This window comes from Prionailurus bengalensis, chromosome A2 (genome assembly GCF_016509475.1).
Source record: "Prionailurus bengalensis isolate Pbe53 chromosome A2, Fcat_Pben_1.1_paternal_pri, whole genome shotgun sequence".
Lineage (NCBI taxonomy): Eukaryota > Metazoa > Chordata > Mammalia > Carnivora > Felidae > Prionailurus > Prionailurus bengalensis.
In genome coordinates this window covers 86,438,025-86,461,478 of record NC_057348.1, presented here as the reverse complement: position 1 = coordinate 86,461,478, position 23,454 = coordinate 86,438,025, and the positions used below count along the sequence as shown (strand labels likewise).

Genomic DNA, 23,454 nt, shown 5'->3' with positions numbered 1-23,454 from the left:
TATCCATTTCCCATAGCTACGTAGTAGAGCCAGGTGATTCTTGCCAAATATGCCCCCCTAGATTATTTTGACAGCTCATATAAAATAGATGAAAGACACGGAATTTAAAATGTTGAAGTATGATGTTACTACTTTTTTTAAGCGAAAATTATCTTTCTAGATAGGAAACACGAAATGCCCTGTAATTAGTCCAGCAACATAATCGATGCGATCCAGTGCAAAAAGAAAACATAGAGCTCTTTGTTGAAACGTTATTAAGAGTTTCTAAATGACAACAGCGAAGCATTAAACCAAGCGTGGGCCCTTCTGAGCACAGGGCCTTGTGCTTCTACACAGGCCACACCCCTCCTCCCCCCTCCCCCTCCCCCACCCATGAAGCCGGCTTGTCTGTAACATGCCTGCCGATTGTACTCAGGAACACCTTACATGCAGTGAAGAAAAAGAAAAACATACCCCGCGGAAATCTGTGTTATCTGAGCAAACTTGAAGCAGTACAAATTTCTCAAGGAGAGCCTCAAAACAAACTACTAATCACTTTTTCCCCCCTCTCCCACCCATTCCATGATGGAATATGGAAGTTTATACTCTTCTAGATACTTGTTCCCCATGGAGAAATTATATTGCTGCTTGTGATTTTTTTTTTTCCTACACAAGATTGGCCTGAGCAATATATATTCAATGATGTTTTCTTTCTGAAAGCAGTGTGAACATAATGCATGTGTTTGATAATGTTTAATAGATTTCAGATGCAACATTTTGCATGTTATGTTACACAGGTCTAATGTGTTCGGGTAAATGATGAAATCAAACTACATGCGGTTGTGGTATTACTGTTCAAAGAACTTTGAACTGATGGTCTCTGAAATGGTGTGCTGAGTTGGTTTTTAAATGCAGAGCCCTGTGTGTCTTCTCTGCCCTGTGGACCCAGACTAGAAATACGACACTTTTTTTTTTTTTTATACTTGAATTTGTCTTTTTAGGGATGCAAGTGTTGGAATGGAATGGAATTCCTTTAACTTCTAAAACATATGAAGAAGTGCAGAGTATCATTGGTCAGCAAAGTGGGGAAGCAGAAATATGTGTAAGACTGTGAGTTTTTCCCCATCTTTTTGTTTCCATTTTTTTGGCTATTCATGGCTCTTTTAATTTAAAATTGTTAAGGTGGAACCTTTGCCAGTCAGCAAGATTTTCAGTAATTAGAACACAAAGTGAATACAAGTTTTTATAGATTTCTTGTGTTCAGAATCAAAATCTAAAGCATAGTAAGAATTCAGCTGATTTTGTTTCTGATATTGTCAGTAGCTGTCCCCTTTCATGCTTTTATTGAAACATGCTTCATTTAAACGAAAGCCTAAACCCATTTAGGTTTCCTGTGTGTGTATAGTATTTCAAAATGAGCTTATGTTTAATCCATAAAGATTTCACCTTAAATAATCATTTTTATCAGCTGACTTTTAACAGCATTGCAAGTATATATTTGGTTAGAAGGGTGAGCATGCTTGGAAATTGCTTTATATCATTAACCACTTCTCATTTACCTACTGAAAAAAAAACTCAGGGTAGTTGGAAAAGAGGGACTTTTGTCTCAGGTTTCCTCAACTTCTTTCTCAATTTCTTTGTTTTAATTTTTAGGGACCTCAATATGCTATCAGACTCTGAAAATCCCCAGCACCTGGAGCTTCATGAGCCACCGAAAGCTGGTAGGTGAAAGTAATCTGCTTTCAACTGTGGGTAAAGGCGTCGATGTAAATGGAAACATCGTTGTAGAGGCAGGTGTAGCTGTAGATGAGGATGTGAGCATAGATACGGTGTAGGCAAAAATGTACTTCTAGGCTAATCAATGTTTATTTATGTAATTGTAAACAAAACCAAAGCATTGCAGCTACGTGTTTAGCCTTCTAGGGAAACACATATTTGTGTATTAGACCCATTAAGGAAATTCATACAGAATTCTGGCTATGTGAGTTCACATTTTGAATTCTTTAAAAATAAATTCATCCCTTCAAAGGAATCCATGGAGCCATTTATTTGCAGTTTTAGGTTATTTTTAGACAATACTCGATTCCTTTTAGCCTAGGATTATGGGGCACTTATTCTTGAACCTTTTGATTGCTGTTAATAGTGAATAAAAAAAATCAACATTTAATTTCATAAGTACATGATGAAATAGATTTAACGCTATTAGCAAACAACTATAGTCTTATAAATGTTGATCAGCTGTAACATGAACACTTGTTTCATTAATTGTAGCATGATCACTTGTTTCTTCGTTTAACAAATATTTATTGAAAATTTTCTATGCTGCAGCTAGCATTCTAAGAGTCTGGGTTACTGCACTAAAGAACAGACCGTGGCTTGTAGAAATTTTCATACATCTGTGAATGTATGTTACCTTGTCACCTAGAACTCAAGTAAGTTCCATGGTGTTAAGTGCCTATGAACCTGAGAAATACATAGCCATTTCTTTTTGTTGTAGTGGAGAAAGCAAAATCCCCAGGGGTTGATCCTAAGCAGTTGGCAGCAGAGCTCCAGAAGGTCTCATTACAGCAGTCACCACTGGTTCTGTCGTCCGTTGTTGAGAAAGGATCTCACGTTCATTCAGGTCCAACATCAGCAGGATCCAGTTCCGTCCCCAGCCCTGGGCAACCGGGGTCACCCTCAGTGAGCAAAAAGAAACACGGCAGCAGCAAGGTGAGAATTGTTCAGTATGACCTCTAAGTTACTTATTTCCTAGCTCCTTATTCAGACGAGGACAAAGGAAAGACGATATCGTTCTCTTGTGATTTTTCATTTCCTAATGATCTCTTGGCACAAAAAATTGCCATTTCTGAATATATGACCAAGCAAAATGTTCATGAAGATGATGTGTTTTTATATTTCTTAAAATATTTTAGCAGTTATTATTATGAGGAACTTGAAAAGTGTGTCTAATGCTCCCTATTTTCTGGTTCTTTTTCTGTATAGTGGTTGCATAAATTTGAGCCTCTTTGTGTATGAAACATTAGCTTTGCATCTTTTTGGAAATAAGTTACACATTAGATTGGGTTTGATAATCTAAATAAAAGGTAAAAAGGACACAGAGATAAAGAGAATTTAGGACAATAAGAAATAAAGAAAACCAGTAATATAGAATTGCCATTTTGAATTGTATCCCTATTTCCATACTAATAAATTTTCCCTTTTTGCAAGTCTTCATTTGTAATAAATGTTTCTAACATTATAATTTCCAAGATACTAGTGAATTAAAAAAAACCCATAGAATTAATGTTTTGAACCTTAGATAAGTGGATGAAAATGTAGACAGTTTGTAACTTTTCCCTCATAGATTTCATTCATAATGAAGAAATTCTTATTATGGTTAAAAATATGTTTGACAAAGTTTTCTTTTATTTAAACATAGATGAAGATTTCTCTTTACTTGGTAAGATGCCTGGGAGGGACAGGCTATGCTTGGGTAAACTGACTGGACTTCAGAAAACAAAGTTTGTTTCACCAAGTATAAAAACACAGCAGATGTCCCCCCAAATCCCTTTTATTCAAAAGGAAACAACAAAGGTAGGATGATCTTAATCATTGCATCACAGGATGGTGTGTCCCAAAATAAATATAGCAAAGCTTCACAAAGAACAATTTCAAGAATGGTTAGATTCAATTTCAATACAAATTTTAACACAATTATAATTTATCACATACAGTTATGTGTTAGTTTTCAAGAATTACCTCATGCAGGCTCCCTGTCTTCTGAGTTACAGACCGATATTTCTCATTCCTATCTCAAGTATCTCCAGGTAGGACACAAGAAATGAGAAAGTCGGCTTGCAAATTTCCACACCAAGGACATTATAGTTCTACAAGTTTCTCATCCTAATTTTTTTTTCAGCACCTGACATCACCATCCTCCCAGGAAATTAAGTAAAAATTTGAGACCTTCATTTTCTCTTCTTTTCTCTTCATTCACAATGTCTGATTAGTCACTGAATCTTAATCCTCAGAATTCTGATTTTCTATTAAGTCTCTAGTAAGTTTCTGCCTTCTCTGAACCCACCTCTTTTCTTTAGCAAAGCATTATTTCTTTTTCCCACATTATTGCACTCATTACTTGCAACTCCACTCACCGTTCTCTCTTCATTCTCAAACTACCCTCCAGCTGATCTGTGGCACAGTGACCTGATTGGGTCACCTAACTGTTTAAAATGTATCCCTGCTACCTAGAATCTTGACAGCCTCACCTGTGCCTAGGACCCTATCCTACTCGGTCTAAAAGGGCTTTTCCTTGGGAGATTATCACAGTAAGCATAACGTTCAGTCTTTACAATTGCCTTGCTAATAAATACTCTGTATATTAGAGTTGCCAGCTCATTCCTACTTTCCACAGACATTTTTTTTTTTTTGGATAGCTCCTCAGTGTCCAATGAAATAAGAGCAACAGGAAGCCTTCATCCATGAAATCTATCCATATTCCAATCCTGCCTTAAAATCAGAAGATATCCATTCTTCCTTTTCTCCTCCCTCCGAAGTGCCCCATACTTTATGTATATATCTTTATGTATGCATTTTGTATCTTGATTGTAGCTACTAGTTTTCTTATTTTATCCTCCCAATTAGGCTGCAAGTTCCTTAAGAACCAAAAACCATTTCTTTTTTTTTTTTTATGCTTTTTAAGCACATAGTGGAGGGGCTTGCACAGAACAATAATAAAATAAATAAGTAAATATTGTGAATTAAATCATCACTGACACTTGTCATATATTCCTCAGAATATTTACAGAATTATAGTTTTAACTTTTTTGTGTTTTCATTAGGTATGAGACTAGGTATTAAATTATAAAATATTAGTGTAAGAAATGTATTAAGACTAAATATTTAAATATAGTTGGCATAATTATATACTTAGATATTTAGAACACCGTCTAGTAAATATTCTAAATGATTATTCATAAGTAATTATTAATTGGTAATAATGCTCTAAATGGTTTCTTCTGAGTAAATGTAGGTAAAATATGCATCTAAATTATTTAAATATATGTTTGTTATGTAAGCTATGTATATAACTTTATCAAATTGTTATTTTGCTTAAGCTATTTCACTATGAATTTTTATCTCCAAAATTTTTATTTTATCACCTCAAGCTGTTTTGTGTCTGACATTTTAATCAAACCTTCCTCAATTTATCTCTGAAGTTTGAATGCTTTCTTGAAAGTCATGTTATAAATAAATGATTCAATTAAAGTATTCCTTAGTTTTGGGGCACCTGGGTGGCTCAGTCGGTTGAGCGTCCGACTTCAGCTCAGGTCATGATCTCATGGACGATGGGTTTGAGCCCCATGTCAGGCTCTGTGCTGACAGCTCAGATCCTGGAGCCTGCTTCCGATTCTGTGTCTCCCTCTCTCTGCCCCTCCCCCGTTCATGCTCTGTCTCTCTCTGTCTCAAAAATAAGTAAACATTAAAAAAAAATTAAAATAAATGAATAAAATAAAGTACTCATTAGTTTTAAATGTTCTTATGAAATAGGTCATTGATCTCCCAAACCTTACTGGTCAGAGCGCCCTTAACATCTCACTAGTTTTTTTCACGGGTCTCTTATGCCCAAAGATATACCTAAAACAGTTTTATTTATTATATACTTAATTCGTATTTATGTCCTAATATCTGAGTAACCATTGGAAAAAATAATATATATAAAATGAAATAAAAATAATGCATTTGTTTCATTACACATCATTAGGGTATTGTACAGCTCATGGACATTGTACAACTATTCAAACCGTGAAATCAGACTGCACACTACCAAAGTGATTGCCTGTTCCACACTTGTATCACTGATTTCCATGAAGAACATTTTTTATCACTGTAATCATTAAAAACAGCCTCAGAAAGATATGGCATCCTTTAAAGGAAAGTAGCTAGCTCTCATCTGGAAATGTCACTACCTGGAGCTGGTAGTTTGCTCCGTATCCAACAGATACTGATCTCTTTCCTTCCATAATTTAAAATATCCCTCCACACCCTTTTGATTTTACTGCCACACCCCAGAACAATTAAAAATGGTCCATAAGTTTCTACTCAACCCTGAATTTAGTGATACTGCATGATTACATGTCAAATGAGCTACAACTGTCAAAAAGAAATCAAAATAAGTTACGAGTAATCACTTAGCTTTGTGTTCTGTGAGGGTTTTTTTGTTTGTTTGTTTGTTTTGCTTTTTGGCTTGTGTTTTTTTTTTTTATCATTTCATAATAGTTACTTTATTTTTTTTTTATGAAATTTATTGACAAATTGGTTTCCATACAACACCCAGTGCTCATCCCAAAAAGTGCCCTCCTCAATACCCATCACCCACCCTCTCCTCCCTCCCACCCCCCATCAACCCTCAGTTTGTTCTCAGTTTTTAACAGTCTCTTATGCTTTGGCTCTCTCCCACTCTAACCTCTTTTTTTTTTCCTTCCCTTCCCCCATGGGTTCCTGTTAAGTTTCTCAAGATCCACATAAGAGTGAAACCATATGGTATCTGTCTTTCTCTGTATGGCTTATTTCACTTAGCATCACACTCTCCAGTTCCATCCACGTTGCTACAAAAGGCCATATTTCATTTTTTCTCATTGCCACGTAATATTCCATTGTGTATATAAACCACAATTTCTTTATCCATTCATCAGTTGATGGACATTTAGGCTCTTTCCACACTTTGGCTATTGTTGAGAGTGCTGCTATGAACATTGGGGTACAAGTGGCCCTATGCATCAGTACTCCTGTATCCCTTGGATAAATTCCTAGCAGTGCTATTGCTGGGTCATAGGGTAGGTCTATTTTTAATTTTCTGAGGAACCTCCACACTGCTTTCCAGAGTGGCTGCACCAATTTGCATTCCCACCAACAGTGCAAGAGGGTTCCCGTTTCTCCACATCCTCTCCAGCATCTATAGTCTCCTGATTTGTTCATTTTGGCCACTCTGACTGGCGTGAGGTGATACCTGAGTGTGGTTTTGATTTGTATTTCCCTGATAAGGAGCGACGCTGAACATCTTTTCATGTGCCTGTTGGCCATCCGGATGTCTTCTTTAGAGAAGTGTCTATTCATGTTTTCTGCCCATTTCTTCACTGGGTTATTTGTTTTTCGGGTGTGGAGTTTGGTGAGCTCTTTATAGATTTTGGATACTAGCCCTTTGTCCGATATGTCATTTGCAAATATCTTTTCCCATTCCGTTGGTTGCCTTTTAGTTTTGTTGGTTGTTTCCTTTGCTGTGCAGAAGCTTTTTATCTTCATAAGGTCCAAGTAATTCACTTTTGCTTTTAATTCCCTTGCCTTTGGGGATGTGTCGAGTAAGAGATTGCTACGGCTGAGGTCAGAGAGGTCTTTTCCTGCTTTCTCCTCTAAGGTTTTGATGGTTTCCTGTCTCACATTTAGGTCCTTTATCCATTTTGAGTTTATTTTTGTGAATGGTGTGAGAAAGTGGTCTAGTTTCAACCTTCTGCATGTTGCCGTCCAGTTCTCCCAGCACCATTTGTTAAAGAGGCTGTCTTTTTTCCATTGGATGTTCTTTCCTGCTTAGTCAAAGATGAGTTGGCCATACGTTTGTGGGTCTAGTTCTGGGGTTTCTATTCTATTCCATTGGTCTATGTGTCTGTTTTTGTGCCATTGGCTTGTGTTTTTACTTTTTATGTCCGTTATTCTCCAGTTTTCTTCATTGGAATGCAAAGGAAACTGATCTTACGAAAACCCCTGTCTTTAATCAAGATAGAAATAGTTCTAGAAACTTCTTTGTCCTTCTTTTTCTAGATTCAGTTTGCTTTTCTTTAAATTTAAACAGTAAAATAATTTTTAAGTAAATATAATTGGTCACTAACTGGTAGGTTATCTTTTGCAGCCAGAACATGGTTTCAGCATTAATGAATGGACATTTTTTAATGTTTTATTTTTGAGAGAGGGAAATAGAGAGCGAGAACGAGTGGGAGGAGGGGCAGAGAGAGAGAAAGACAGAGAATGCCAAGCAGACTCTGCCCTATCAGCACAGAGCCCGATGCAGGGCTCGAACCCATGAACTCTGAGACCATGACCTGAACTGAAATCAAGACTCAGATGCTTAATAGACCTAGACACCCAGGCGCCCCTAACGAATGGGCATTCTTGAGCTGAACTAAATAAAGGATACATGGCCTAGAAAATTTAACCTCAACTCTGTAATTTTACCAAAGATTACATTTTCATTCCTTAGTTATTTCATAACACAAGACCTGGAGTATAGCTGTCTTCTTTGGATTGCTCTCATTTCCAAGATAAAAATGAAAAGGTGACAACAAGCGTATCCACCTAAATATTATGGATCTTTCCTTTTCAGGTTAATTATTTAAAAAAAGCCAATATTATGTACATGTAGGCAGACAGGGCTTTACTTTGAGCGTAGCAGGCTGGCCTCCGTTTTAGTAAGTATCTCCATGTGTTGATGCCATGTTGCCTGAAATTCTGTTGTAGACCTGGAGTCCAGAACATCATCTCTCCTTTTGTACAAATTCTGCATTGAAATGTAACAAGTCAGCAATCAGTCATTTTTGTTAACATTCTGAACCAGTTTATCACATCACATTCCTAACTGTTTTAAGGCTTTACTGACATAAGGAACTTCTTAAGGAAGTGAGAACTTGCTTGGAATAGGGTAGAACTGTAATTAAGGAATGTGAAATATTAAGAAGTGATTGCCAGGGTGCTTCACTCCAGAAGGGAGCAGAGTGGGGTTTACCACCCATCGAAGGCCAGCAAGAACAGGCTTCTGTGACGTCTGTGCTCCTAGGCGGTCACCGTCTAGAAACGGTGTCTTTGTCGTTTCGCGAAAGATCGCTAAAACCTGTAAAATACTTAAATTGAGTGCTTTAAGCCAAAGTATTCATTTCATTGAGTAATTGGAAATACAGCCCTACAGGTATAAAATTATAACTTCAAAACAGGCTGAACAAAATGAAAACTAGATTTATGTGTCTGTAAAATCAAACACACGTTGTGACGTGTAAGTAGATACCATAATCTGAAGCCGCCAAATGGATGAAATACATTTTCCAGACAGTGTGCTCCGACCAAATAGAAATTAATTTCACAAGGAAGTTGAAATGGTAAATTTTATGAAGGGTTTATCCATTAATATATGTTCTTATTATTGCAGCCTACTGATGCAGCCAAGGTTGTCTCTCATCCAATTACAGGGGAAATTCAGGTAGGAGACTTTTTTTAAAAAATCATCATTATACCATCTTCTTCGACTGTTTCTTCTCCCCTCACTGGTCTATTGAAATCGCAAACACTGTTAGAACTTTTCCTGTTTTATATGTGCATGTAACACATACAGGAAGAATACAATATTATAGAACAATATCTTAGTACAATATACAGTTTATAAAATCTAATTATATGTATGGAATTCTATAATTTGAAATCTGCATGATGCCTTAGCGGAATCAGTAAGTTTTATGTCTCAGTTTATACTTGCTGAATGTGTTTCAAACAGGACAGATTGTTCTGGAAATGTGAAGGTTCCTCTTTAAGAGTTTCATGAGTCCAATACTATTCTCTTTTCTTCCTCCTACCAACAATTATTATATAATTGCTGAACAATTTTCCTACAGTACTGTTTTTCATGCCAGGGGTCATAACCAATTTGTAATCTGTAAAATCAACGTAGGGGATTTTGACTAGGAAAACAGAAGAAAAATAGTGTAAATCAATATCTTTTTTAGTTCTATACGTGTGTGTTTCTGTGTGTGTATTGTATCATAACCCATATTTCTCACTGTGGGTCATCGTCAAAAATGTTTTTAAAAATGTACTTTAGGGGCTCCTGGGTGGCGCAGTCGGTTAGGCGTCCGACTTCAGCCAGGTCACGATCTCGCGGTCCGTGAGTTCGAGCCCCGCGTCAGGCTCTGGGCTGATGGCTCGGAGCCTGGAGCCTGTTTCCAATTCTGTGTCTCCCTCTCTCTCTGCCCCTCCCCCATTCATGCTCTGTCTCTCTCTGTCCCAAAAATAAATAAACGCTAAAAAAAAATGTACTTTAGATAATACCAAAAAGTAATCCTGGATAGATAAGAAAAATCAAGTAGAAAAAAGTGACACAATGTAAAATAAGAATATTTGAAGATAGTAAGTTTCAGACAAGGGGAAGAGCCCAGTAAGTCTTAGCTGCGTCTCCAACATATTCTAGAGGAGATTTTCATGAAAGACTTCACAGAGGACAACAGACTTGAACTAATTTGTGGATCAGCCCAGAGAAAGGGGGAGTGTGTTCCTGGAAGAAGCAATGCTTCAAGGAAAGGTTCTGCTGGCAGAAATAATAAAAGGCAGACATCAGCTTTGCTGCAATGAAATGCTCCTGTACAGATAAGTTGAAACCAAATTAAAAAGAACCTTGCACACAAGCTGGGGGTTCTTGGTAGCCACTGCAGTAGGGCGATCGGTAAATATGTTGGATAAGGGAGACTAATTAAAAGGGATATATAGTAAGATTTCATACATCAATGGCCTGTGTAAGGAAAGCTTATAAAGGGAGGACACAAAGACAAAGAAATCAATGCAGCGATCATCTAGGCTCCCACTGATGAAAGCAAAAGTGGAGGGTGAGAATGGCATGGAAAGAGGTGCAGAATGCAGGCACCTTGCTGGGCAAGACCCAGCAGCACGAGCCTGGTCACCTCTGTGCTGCACATCTTGCAGTCTTGCTATTTCCTCTTTTCTTTTTCTTTTTCTTTTTTTTTTAATGTTTATTTATTTTTGAGAGAGAGACAGAGTGTGAGTAGGGGAGGAGCAGAGAGAGAGGGAGACACAGAATATGAAGCAGGATCCAGGCTCTGAGCTGTCAGCACAGAGCCCGATGCGGGGCTCGAACCCACGAACCCCAAGAACATGACCTGAACTGAAGTCGGACGCTTACCAACTGAACCACCCAGGCACCCCAACTGTTTCCTTTTTTCAGAAAACCCAACCTGATCTTTCCTTATTTCACAAGCAGCAGAGAAAATGCTAGATTTTCTGAGTTTCTGATTCATAGCTTGTTCTCTCTTACCTTTTTTTTTTTCTTTCCTCTCTTTCCCATGGACCAGCATTTGCTGTGTTTCTTTTATGGCTTGTTATTGTCTGTTCTTCTTTTATTTTCCTTTCTCTTGAGCAGTAATCCTTAATTCTCTAGTGGAAATTTAATAATATTCCTTCTTAACTCGCAGGCTCTTTTCGTTTCTTTTTCAATATTTTCTCGTGACCGTGATTTCCGTTTTATTTATTTATTTTCTTGTAGCAAAACCTTTTCGCAGATGGAACCTTACACGGACACCCAAATCTACCAGCATTGGAGTGGCTCTGGTGGAGGGTTCCTGGGGACATTTCAGTCTGTCTCAGAAGCAACATCTGAGCAGCCCTAAGATTTTTCTAAGGCGCTGCAGCATAAATTTTGAAAAGCACCTTTTTAGGGTAGCCTGTAGGTTTTCATTTCAATAAGAAGTGGTTTTGGTGCCTCATCAGATAAAAGTGAACTTTAAGGCTGGCGAAGAAAAGAGTAAATGGGGGAGAATGTCTTCTTACAGTTTGGAAGCTGTTTTAAGTCTCCGTGAAATTGACTGCCAAATAATTCCATATTTCAGTACTCCATTAGAGTCCACAGTTACTGCAGTTCTGAACTTTGCATTTTTTCCCCTTCCTTCATGGCACTTTCTTTTATGGCACATTGCTTTCAGGATGGTCAAAGTCTAAGTTTTTGCTGTGTTGAGAGAAGCAATTGCAGATTCTTTTTCTGCCACAAAATACAACTGGACCAAAATTATGCTACAGTTAGGAATTATTTGATTACCAAATTTTAAATAGAGTTTGACTTGTCTAAATTACCCCATTTTCAACATTAAGCCTAGCATACTTGTTTCGTGTGATTATTAAAAATTCGGTTAGTATCTTTATTTATGGATCATTTTCTTCTGAAATGCAGAGCCCTTTCTTTCTATTATTTGATAAACCAAAACAGCATCAAGCAAAATTGAGGCTTATTCAAAATGATGCCATAAAAATCTTAACATTTTGAAGGAGAAAAATTAGTTAATTCCACGATTTTGGATTATGTGGGCTTCTCAAATATTTATTTGAATTGTTCATCTTTTCCTATTCACTGACATTTGTGTAACAGCCATTCACTAATCTAGGAAGCAGCCCCTTTTCTTTCCTGTGCAGCTTTAAAAATTAAAGAACAAGATTTTATTATCTTAATCTCTGACCCTATTAGAAAAGCAGGCACAGAAAAAGAAAAGCTATGGTTATATGGGGTAATATAGGAAGAGATAAAATCTACACATTCTGAAATATTCTTACATTTCAGACTAACAGCTCTATCTTTAAATAACAATTCTACCTACTGCTAAGCATTTGGTGAAATACAGAAGACATTTTGTAATAAATTTATCAATTAATTTATTTTCAATGTCCTAGTCACTGTATTCATGAATGCTAACAACATTTACTATTTTTCTAGGAACATAAATTTGGTTTAAAAATGTCACTAGCATTTACTGTATGATTTTTCTTCTAAATGAATTTTAGACAGGCCAGAACTTTACCCATGGAAAGAATGAACAGCACACTTACTAGTTATTAGCATGTGCCTGGGAGTTCTCAATTAAATTAGGCATAAACTAGTCTGTTCAGTTTCAAACAAAATGGGAATGAGGGTTGATGCTCCTCATGAAAATAAAAAGAAATGCTGGTAAGTTATTGAATAATAACGTATTGTAGCTTTTTAAAAATAACATCAAAATGATCTTCATGGACTATTTTGATGTCCCTTTAAGCTTCAAATCAACTATGATCTTGGAAATCTCATAATCCATATTCTCCAAGCAAGAAACCTTGTCCCTCGAGACAACAACGGTTATTCGGACCCCTTTGTTAAAGTGTACCTTCTTCCTGGGAGAGGGTAAGTGAAGAAACAGTGTCTTCTAAGTATTGCATCCCATGGATTCAAAAATAGTGTTGGTGTTTCTAGTCTCTAATTTTAAAGAGTTAAATATATCTTCCTTAGTTTTATTCACATGTCATATTTATTTATTTCTAACTATTAGATATGATGGAAATAAAAATTTGTAATTAAGCCTTAACAGGTTCTAGGAGAGCCTTGATCATAAGAAAATCTGTCTTGATGAAACAATCAGTATTTTGAATCTAGAAACCACTATAACCCATCAGATGGACTGTGAAATCATTTAAAGAATTGTTTGTGGCAGATTTAGAGACTTAGCTTATCTTCCCAATTGCATTTGTTAAACTAACGTTCAAGACTCATAAGTTACTGTTTTATTTTATAAGATATTATTAGGTAACACATTACATGTTCATTAAGTGACTTAATGTATCCTTACTTATATGTGTATTTTCAAATCAGTGTTTTAAAAACTATAAAATAAAATAAGAGTCATATTTGACATGTTGAATATTAAATAAATATTTACTAAGTATGGTAAATATTTGGTAATAAATGAAAAATATCTCTGAATCTCATGTGATTTATAAACTGTTCATATAAAGCAAGTGCTCTTTAGAGATGTTTAATTTTTACATAATAAATGCAAATTGCTATGTTCTGGTATATAAATCAGTACTCAAGGTTGGTTTCAAAACAGTAATTTGGACTCAACAGATCATTATACCTTACCTGAACAATTTCTATTAGCCAAATTTGCATCTTGGAACCATAAATAATCAACAGTCGGAGGTTGATAAGAATTCGAGGCTGGTAATTTGAAGGCTCTGGTTTTTTTTTTTTTTTTTTTCATTTTTCATTTAACTTGAGTAACATTTGAATATTGCCTTTTATTTGGGAAACTTGTATTGTTGCACATGAGTAGAAAGAATAATGTAATTATCCATCCCATGCTCATTACTTAGTTTCAGCAATTATCATCTCCTAGCCAATCATGTCTCATACAGTCCCCTATACAGATTATTTTAAAGTAGATCTCAACTATTACAACTTTTTTCTGTAAAGAAATAGTCATAATACTACATACAACCATTGTAATTTTAAAATGTTTAAATAATTCCTAATTTCCCCAATTACCTCGTAATATTTTCCTAATTGGTTTGAAGACCTAATTGATACTTATAGAACATTCTTCCCTTCAATAGCAGAATACATCTTCTTTTCAAGTGCACATGAAACATTCTCCAAGAGAAACTACGTTTCAGGCCATAAAACAAACCTCAACTGATTTAAAAGCATTGAAATCATACAACACATGTTGTATGACTATAGTTGGTTTGTTTGAACAGGACCCAAGTTAGAGTTATACGTTACCTTTGAATCTGCTGGTTGTTGACTAATTATATCACCACGGGCAGATCACCAGTTCTTTTGAGATTAATTTTTTTCTTGTTGACATTGACAGAGCCAAGGTGAGCAGGGAGCCAGTGAATAGTTTTGCTAGGAAATCAAATGTAGATAACACTCAGAAAATAATTTGAAAATTTCTAGGTACTATATCTAATTATGCATGCAGCCTTTACTTTTATCCCATTGATTTTATTTAGAAACTTAGAATTGCTGGTGTTGTGGTTCTATTTTTAAATCATTGCATTTTATTTATTTATAAGGATCACCAGCTAGCCATATAGCAGAGGAAAGGAGAGTTTTTATTTTATGTTCATTTATATCATAATTAGTTACAGCTGTAATTTGGCTGCTTTTTTTCATGTGAGCATAACAACAAACTGATAATTTAATTCTGCCTTTGATTGGGTCATTAGACCTTCAGTGTTATTTAATGACAATATTATGGGGCAAGAAGAAATCACTGCCTAGGGTGTATTTTTAATTGGCATTTGCTAATGAATGAATGAAAATAAAGTAGTGTCTTTTACTTTCTATCTTCTCTAATAGTATCCTGGAGAGTGTCACCTTTTATGCTATATGAGAGTGCCTGTCTTTTATTTATTACATGATATGTTTCAATTATTTCAATTATTTCAATTATTCAATGTTTCAATTGACTATTGCAAACTTGAGTAACCAGAAAGGGCAGACAGGTAACATGAATATGTCAGTCATTCTGGGGGGAGTAACAGGGGATTCCAGTATACAGAGTGAACTCCCCATCTCAAGCCATCTCCAGTATTTTGTCAGACAAAACAAGCCTGCTGGGTGGGTTCCTCCCCAAAAGCAGCTAATCAGCTGCCCTATTCAACTCGTAAACCTTTTATTAAATTACTCCTAATTATTACAGCATCCAAGGCCTTGGGATTTTTTACATTTAGGAGGTATTATTTTCACTGTAGCTCTGAGATTGGTTTCTGCTTCATGTTATTTATATGTTCTGGTATAGGTCCTCTGGTTATTATTCTCGTATTTTCTTCTTTGTTTCTCTTCCTAACTTTTTTTCTTCCTGTCTTTCCGACTTGCCTGTTATATCCTTCACTTTTGCTCTTGGAATCAATGCAGTCAAGTCATGGTTGTCCAGAATGCAAGGTAGAGTTGGCTCATTTTCAGTGTCAATGCTGTGCTGTGATGTCTAAAGTTTATATGTACACACTTGAAAATATACATTCACCTGTAGTTCATTTGTATCTTTTTACATGTTGGTATCTATTGAATTAGGCTACCAGAAAATCGCTCTGATTACATTACTAAATAGGCTTAGCAGATGTGTGCAGTAGAAAATTGAAAAGTAAAAAATGTTAAAAACGGAAAAATGTGAATAAAGAAATATCACCCTGCAATATAGATATAACTAGTTTTCAAATATAATTTGTCCGCTAAAATACATTTAGCTTCTCATGCGGTAACCCTGGCTTAAGCGCTCCTGAGTCTTCTATTCCAAACAAAAACAAAATCTAGAGTCATCTTTCAAAAGAAATTAACTGATCTTCTGGATGTCCAGTACTAGACATGGAATCTCATCTTAAAGACCAGAGTTTTGTAGTCTTTTTCCATGAATTGGACCTGATATTGAGACATTTCCGTGTCTTTATAACTTCTGCACCACCAAGGTATTGCTGTGCAAAAGGATGCCATAACCTGCCTGCTCTCCCACATTAACAACAACACAAGAGCATCCTTCTTTGTTCGCCAACAGTAGGAAACAGTTTTCTAAGAGAGCTCATAACTCGATACATCATTACATTGTCAGCCAAGAGTGTCTTTTAGATGCATAACTGGAAGCATTCTTTTGCACATTTCGTTACATTATATACTATGTGTGTTATTTATTTAGTTGGGGAGGTGACTCTTATACCATCTGTAGCAATAAGGTGGTGAGAATTTTAATCCCACACAAAATATTAACGGTACAGGATTTGTTTTTGTCTGTGACATTAACATTTAACATATTTCCTAATTCTGGCAAGCTGTGGCCCTAAAGACGTTGTTTCTGATTTTGATCCTGATAGCAGTTGGATATTTAAATATTGTAAAGAATAGGATTAGTCACCACACCCTTTCTAGTGGCCAGAAATTTTTTTGTTTCCTTACATCCACTTAATCATGGCAAACACTAAATTTGATATTCTGTAAGGTTGCTTGTTACGGCTAGCTGTCTCAGGATACCATCCAGATCTCTCAGACTGATGGGCAAAATTAGTTTGATTGAAAGAGATAATGTCATTTTAGAACAGATATTATCAATCCCTTTATGCAGAACCTTCCTATCATTTATCTAGAGAAACAGGGGTGGAGGGTAGTTGTCAGAATGACAATGATTGTCTGTATTTAACTTAGAAGAGAGCGTGTTTTGTAAATGTGAATACTGGTTGAAACCATCTAGGATGTGCTGGTCACAATTTCAAAGATCTAGAAGTCACTTTCTCATTATATGTTTCATTTAGAAGTCACTTTCATCATCTCTGAGAACTGTTGATGTGAGAAGGAATTATAATGATAAGGTACTGATATTGTAGTTTTGGCTGAGGGGCCAGTGAGTGAAGTCCTGAAGAACTTGGGTTTGAATTTTAGCCCTGCCTCTTAGAAGTTGTAAGCTTTCTCTAAAATGATTTCCTCTTCTGCTAAATAGAAATAATAATAGCACCCCTCCCAGGCATTTTGTGAAACAGAGTAAACCACCAAAAGTGATAAGCATAATGTCCAGCACATAATAAACTCAATAATGGTAGTTGATATTATTGCCAATAGTATGTACAATTACACTCTCTTAGGGTAATACCACTCAGAATTCCCTAAGCTACTCTAAAACTGGCCTAAATTTGTTATGATATGTGTTTATATACAAATATATATAATTTATATATAGGAAGTATATATACATACACACACACACACATATATATAGGAATATATATATATATATAAAAGAATATATATGGCCCATGTATATATAAGAATATATATATATATATGAATATACATATAGGAATATATAGGAATATATATATAGGAATGTATAGGAATATATAATTCCTATATTCCTATAATTCCTATATTCCTATATATATATAAGAATATATATGGCCCATATATATATATAGGAATATATATATATATATATATATATAGGAATATATATATAGGTATATATATATATATAGGAATATATATATAGGAATATATATATATAGGAATATATATATAGGAATATATATATATAGGAATATATATATAGGAATATATATATATAGGAATATATATATAGGAATATATATATATAGGAATATATATATAGGAATATATATATATAGGAATATATATATAGGAATATATATATATAGGAATATATATATAGGAATATATATATATAGGAATATATATATAGGAATATATATATATAGGAATATATAATTCCTATATTCCTCTGCCCCTCCCCTGCTTGTGTGCGCGCGCTCTCTCTCTCTCTCTCTCAAAAGAAAAAGTAAATAAACATTAAAAAAAAGTTGTGGGATTATTCATATTTCATGATTGACTACATCAAGTAGCCAGTGGTCAGTTATCCCTACAAAAAAGGAGATACAGAAAGCTTGGGCTACAGCATTACACCAAATTATTTAACATCACTGTATAGGAAACTAAACAACTTTGAACTTCGTTTTCTTCAATAATAAAATGTAATACATCTGTCATTCTTAAAATTAAAAAAAAAAAGTCCTGTGAACTGATAAGAATTTCACTGGTCCAATTTTCTGGTCTCCTTTCATTTCCTCTTCCTACCCTTGGATCAATATACTCATAAGCTCTGGAAGCCCAAATCGTCAGCACCAAGATGAGGTGAAAGAAAGACCAGGAAAGAGCACAAAGAGTGCATGAACTCAGAAGTTGTCCCTGGGTAATTAGGAAATGGAAATGAGCTTATCCAAAGGATCCCATTCTGGTTTTCTCTCTTTACACTGTTTGACAAAGTGCAGACCTTTTCCCACTAATGAGACTACGAGACTTTGCTATGATTGAAGCTGATATTAGCTATCATAATACCTTGAAGTTCCATTCCTGGCTAGACTTTCTCTAAACCTCCTTGTTAGCATATCAGACTGTTTCCTCCAAGACCTATGTAAATCAGGAACAGGTGTTGTATGCATTTACAATTCAAAGGCCAAAACTTGTTTCATTTCAGTGGATTTTAAGAGGAAAAAGTAGGAGCATGTTTTAAGGATCCATCCAATAAACACTTCTTTAGCACAGACTGTTCCACTGTGCTAGGAGCTGAGGTGAGAGTTGACAAACAACCATAGCTCTGACTTCAGGGAGCACACACAGGGGGCAATGAAGTGATGTGCTAAAAACACACTACTGCACAGAACAATAGAGCTTATAAAATGGAATATGATATGAGCTTCTTTCTCATTTAAAGGAAAATCCTTAGAGGAGTAATTAAAAATAGTGTGTGTGTGTGTGTGTGTGTGTGTGTGTGTGTTTCTTTATTGGACCTACTGTATTTTTTCAGTAAAGAAATATATATGTATATGTGTGTATGTATGTGTGTGTTGTGTGTTTCTATATATAAGTATGTGTATATATGTCTGTGGTCTTTATGTGTGTATGTGTGTGTATATATATGCATGTATGTGTGTGTGTGTATATATATGTATGCATGTATGTGTGTGTGTATATATATGTATGCATGTATGTGTGTGTATGTGTGTGTGTGTGTGTATATGATTTCCAATAAAGGAAAACCAAATAAAACAAAAGAAATAAAAACCTTCAATATTTTAATTCTATGAGAGTGAAATAGAAAGAAGCCATCATATCCCATTCTTCTTTCTCATCTATATTTTTAAATTAAAAAGAGAAACTCAGAGTACTGTTTTTCTGTCAGTTTAGGGAAGAATAATTGAATTTCAAATATCTTTTTCTGCCTGTCTTAAAAGCAGATTTACTCATGAGAAAATAACCGGTCAAATTAAAAAATGAAAGAGAAAAGAAATTAGTCAAAACTTCAAGGGGATGAAGGTTAACTTTTCTTTATTAGCCCCATGCCCCATCTTGATTAATTGACTTTTTATTTTCCCTGGTTAAAAAACTTCTCTGATTATCAGATATGGGCTCATTGTCCTCATTTAATATCATTATTGCCATCTTCCCAGGAGGGAATATAGTGTGTTTTCTGGACGAAGAAGGAAACAGAAAAGGAGCCCCACTTTTTCCTCACCCTCATTTATGCTCACGTTTAAGAGTCCCTCTGCTTGACCATCTTCAGCTTGTAAATCCAGATTCTGATACAGATGGGAGAAGGTGTGGAGAGTTTTCACTTGTGTGAGATGGCTACACAGCCCGATCAGATCATGCTCCAGGTGGTAGGTACATGGTAGTTAAAAAACAAGTGTCGTTGAAGGAGTGGCTTTGTGTGACCATCTCTGTGTCATAAAATTCAAGTACAAAAAAACTGCAAAGGATTTCATTATCATTTACACAGCTCAACCAGGAAGAGTGGAGGCCAGTTGTGTTTACCGACAATAATCCTAAAGGAAATGGACACATCAAGTCTGGAGAGAATTAAAGAATCAAATTCATTAATAACATAAAATTCTGCCAGTTTGGGTTATTCCCGAGTGTGTCTGGGCAAAAAGAAATATTTATGGTAATTATCCCTGGTTCCACAACACTCTCCTGGGATATACTATTCAGAATTTCCCTAAACACCTCTAAAACTTGCCTAATTTTCTGTATGTGTCTATATACACACATATTGTATAAAATTTATATTACATATACAGGAAATCTATATATCTAAATTGAAGGGAAGGACTTTAGATTTTCTGGTAAAGAAGACAAACAAGGCACTGCAGCTGATAAAGCCTGAAATTAAGAAACTGGTGGCTTATTCAGATTTTGTGAACCTAATCAAGTTCACAAAAAAAGTACATACAGCTTACATTTAAGAGCAACCAGTCAGTTTCCCTATGTCTGGATCATAGTCCTGCCAGTTAATAACTATGCCACCTTCCCAACAGCCCTTAATTCCATGGATCTTCAGTTTTTTTCTACCCTGTCTCACAGAATTACCACGAGGGTTAAATGAGCTAATACATAAAAAGCATTTAGAACTCTGCCTGAGAAAAACTAAGCATTTAATGAATGTTAGCTGTTTTTATTTTAATGTGCTTACCTTATAAATTGCTTTTCACTCACGAACCAAGAACTTTTAAAAAATGTATATGTGAAAAAAACGTGAAAAATTGTGGTAACAATTATCCATATTCATAGATTCAGAAAAGATGATGGCTAATAAATCCTTTTCAAGACATTTTAATAATACAGACCATTTTCACATATATTGACAATATCTGGAATTTTCAAGAAAGTACTGGAGTTTATGTTTGACATTAATTCCCATCTTTTTAAAATATGATGCATTGAATTATTCAGCATTGAAAAAAAATTTGCTGCTATTTACTGTATTATGAATTTTACCCTTAATGTTTCCCCATGATCTCATTACCTCGATAACAAACAAATAGTCCAAAACAAATAGAATTTTTAAAAGTCAGACTACCATATGTTTTTCTTCTAAGTATACCTGCCTAGAGAAATAGCCATGAATTCTAAAGTAGCTACCAACCAAGGCTTGTTATTATCTTGAAAGTGCTCACATTCATTCTTCTGATGACATCATTAAAAAAAAAATTTAGGCTCCTGGGTAGCTCATTCGGTTAAGCATCTGACTTGGGCTCAGGTCATGATCTCATGGTTCGTGAGTCCAAGCCCTACATTGCTTCAGGTTCTCTGTTCCTCTCTCTCTGCCTGTAACCCGCTGGCTCTCACTCTCTTCCCTCTTTCCCTCTCTCTCTCTCTCTCTCAAAAATAGATAAAAACATTTTAAAAAACCAAAAACATAAGATATAAAGACACATAGCCTACCAAAGTTATTTTGAAGTTTTATTGGAAAAGATTTCAAACTGAAAATTATAGACAATAACAAATACCTCTGTTTTTGATATTCGGTTCTATCAAATTTTAATATTCTGCTATAGAGGCTCCAAATTTTTTTATTAAAAAACATTTTGTATGTACCCTCTGAAACCCTCTGAAACCATTCCTCTGTCCACCTGAGAAAACTACTAAATAGAATTTGATACCTATAATTCCCAAGCTGACTTATGATATTAATATATTTTTATTATATATACATGTATACGTAGTTTACTGTATTAGCTCACATGATTTTAATTTTAAATCATAATAACGTACTTTAGTTATCCTTGTGCAAATTTGTTGCTTAACTTTTTTCTAGATGTATCTGTCTTGATATATGGAGGTGTATTTTATTCATTTTAACTGCTGCTATTTTACTGAATGAATATATTGTATATATCATATTAATATGCTGTTAGAAATAATGTTACGGTGAATGTTCTTGAACACATTCCTTGTGCACAGGTGAGGAGAACACATTCCCTGTGCACAGAAGAATTTCTCTAGATAGAAGTGGAATAAGTCAAAGTAGAATTTGCTGGGGGTTTGGGTACATAAACTTCACCAGTTTCATCTAAAATCCATCTAAATTCAGGTAAAAAGTATGTATCAATTTATACTATCTATAATACATGACAATTCCTGTATTTTCAAATCATTGCATTTACACTTCCCCAAAATTATTTGCAGTTTATCTTGAATAAAAACATTGTCAAATCCAGCTTTTATTTTTGTACAGATGAGTTGGTTAGAAGAGAGAAAGAAGGTCGATGCTTTATTCCTTAATTTTGATTCAGTTCACCATGGCTGAAATAGGAGGTCCTGGGAAACATGAGTTCAGTGGTTCTCATCCTTGGATGCACATTAGTTTTACCCAGAAGATTTTAAAAATTTTGATAGTCAAGCGTCACCCCAGACCTATTAGATGAGGACTCTTCGGAGGTGCCAGGCAAGGAGATATGGGTGCATGGCCGGTTGCCCTCTTTGTAGCCTTAGAACTTGGATTCCTAGCTAATCCCAGTGTGCAGTCAATGTTGTGAATTACTGCCCCTGCATATCCTGGTAAGAAAGAGAAAAAAGCCAGAGACAGAAGAAAGACATTCTGAAGGTGGGATGCACTGGAGCTTGATTCTCAACAGCTCTGTCTAGAATGGATAGGGTAGATTGTGCCTGTGAAACAGTAAGAGGCATTCCAGGAAGTGGAGCGCATGAGACCAGGAACTAGCAAGAGTTAGGCTGCCCATAGCTGGGAACACACACCACCAAACCCAGGGAGAGGATCCAGTCCTTTTAGAAAAGCCACCTCGTAAAGTCAAGGCACATGAAAGAACTCCAGACAAGTATGTTGGTTTTCAGGACTCTGGTGCCCATCAGCACTGAAGTGTTATCTAGGACCTGAGATCGAAGGCTAGGCAGAAAATTCAGGAAAAAAGCAGTGAAGATTAGATAAAGGCCTTCTCTGTGGGGTAACATTGGCTAATAGCAACCATGATAGTTCATTCCCATCAGCTGATTGATGTCAAGTATAGATGTTACCATATAGTTCATGTAATTATCTCTTGGGAAAGATTTCCTAAATTACAGTATAGCTGGAACACCTAAAGCTTTTCTTTAAAAAACTACTTCAGGGCAAATAAAACCAAAGGCATCCAACATGTTCTTAAATTGTCATTTTTTATTCAATTTAAAATAAGGCTTAAGATGGTAAGATGAGGAGATGATTGCATAATGATTTAACACAAAGTATCATCTTAAAATGTCTGCACGACCTTCCTGTTAACTATGAAGTCATCAGTTAAGGTGAATAATCAATGTAACTTTTTTTTCTGTTTTTTTTTTTTTTGGCTTCTAATTCAGTGCTGAGTACAAGAGGAGGACTAAATATGTTCAAAAAAGTCTTAATCCTGAATGGAATCAAACAGTAATTTATAAAAGTATCTCCATGGAACAGGTATGCAATGATTATTTTCTGTGACAGATTTAGGCTAATATAAGAATAGCAATGGCAAAAGTATTAAAAGATTGTAGTCTATCAATTTTGTCACACGGACAAGAAGGAATAAGTAAAATATATATGAGAAAGGTAGCCAGTG

At 35.3% G+C, this 23,454-nt stretch overlaps 1 protein-coding gene across 7 annotated transcripts in view; it reads left to right on the top strand.

Annotated features, from left to right (window-relative positions):
* PCLO (piccolo presynaptic cytomatrix protein) overlaps positions 1 to 23,454 on the top strand; it is a 419,720-nt gene that overhangs the window by 321,994 nt on the left and 74,272 nt on the right. For 5 of the 7 annotated variants that reach the window (XM_043588726.1, XM_043588725.1, XM_043588724.1 and 2 more), the window contains exons 11-17: positions 981 to 1,089; positions 1,633 to 1,700; positions 2,477 to 2,691; positions 9,152 to 9,202; positions 12,804 to 12,928; positions 15,446 to 15,472; positions 23,219 to 23,312. In XM_043588726.1, the coding sequence (XP_043444661.1) occupies positions 981 to 1,089; positions 1,633 to 1,700; positions 2,477 to 2,691; positions 9,152 to 9,202; positions 12,804 to 12,928; positions 15,446 to 15,472; positions 23,219 to 23,312 (689 nt within the window). Of the gene's footprint in view, positions 1 to 980; positions 1,090 to 1,632; positions 1,704 to 2,476; positions 2,692 to 9,151; positions 9,203 to 12,803; positions 12,929 to 15,445; positions 15,473 to 23,218; positions 23,313 to 23,454 lie in introns of those variants that run through there. The other 2 variants (XM_043588723.1, XR_006298484.1) reach the window with 2 other exon arrangements.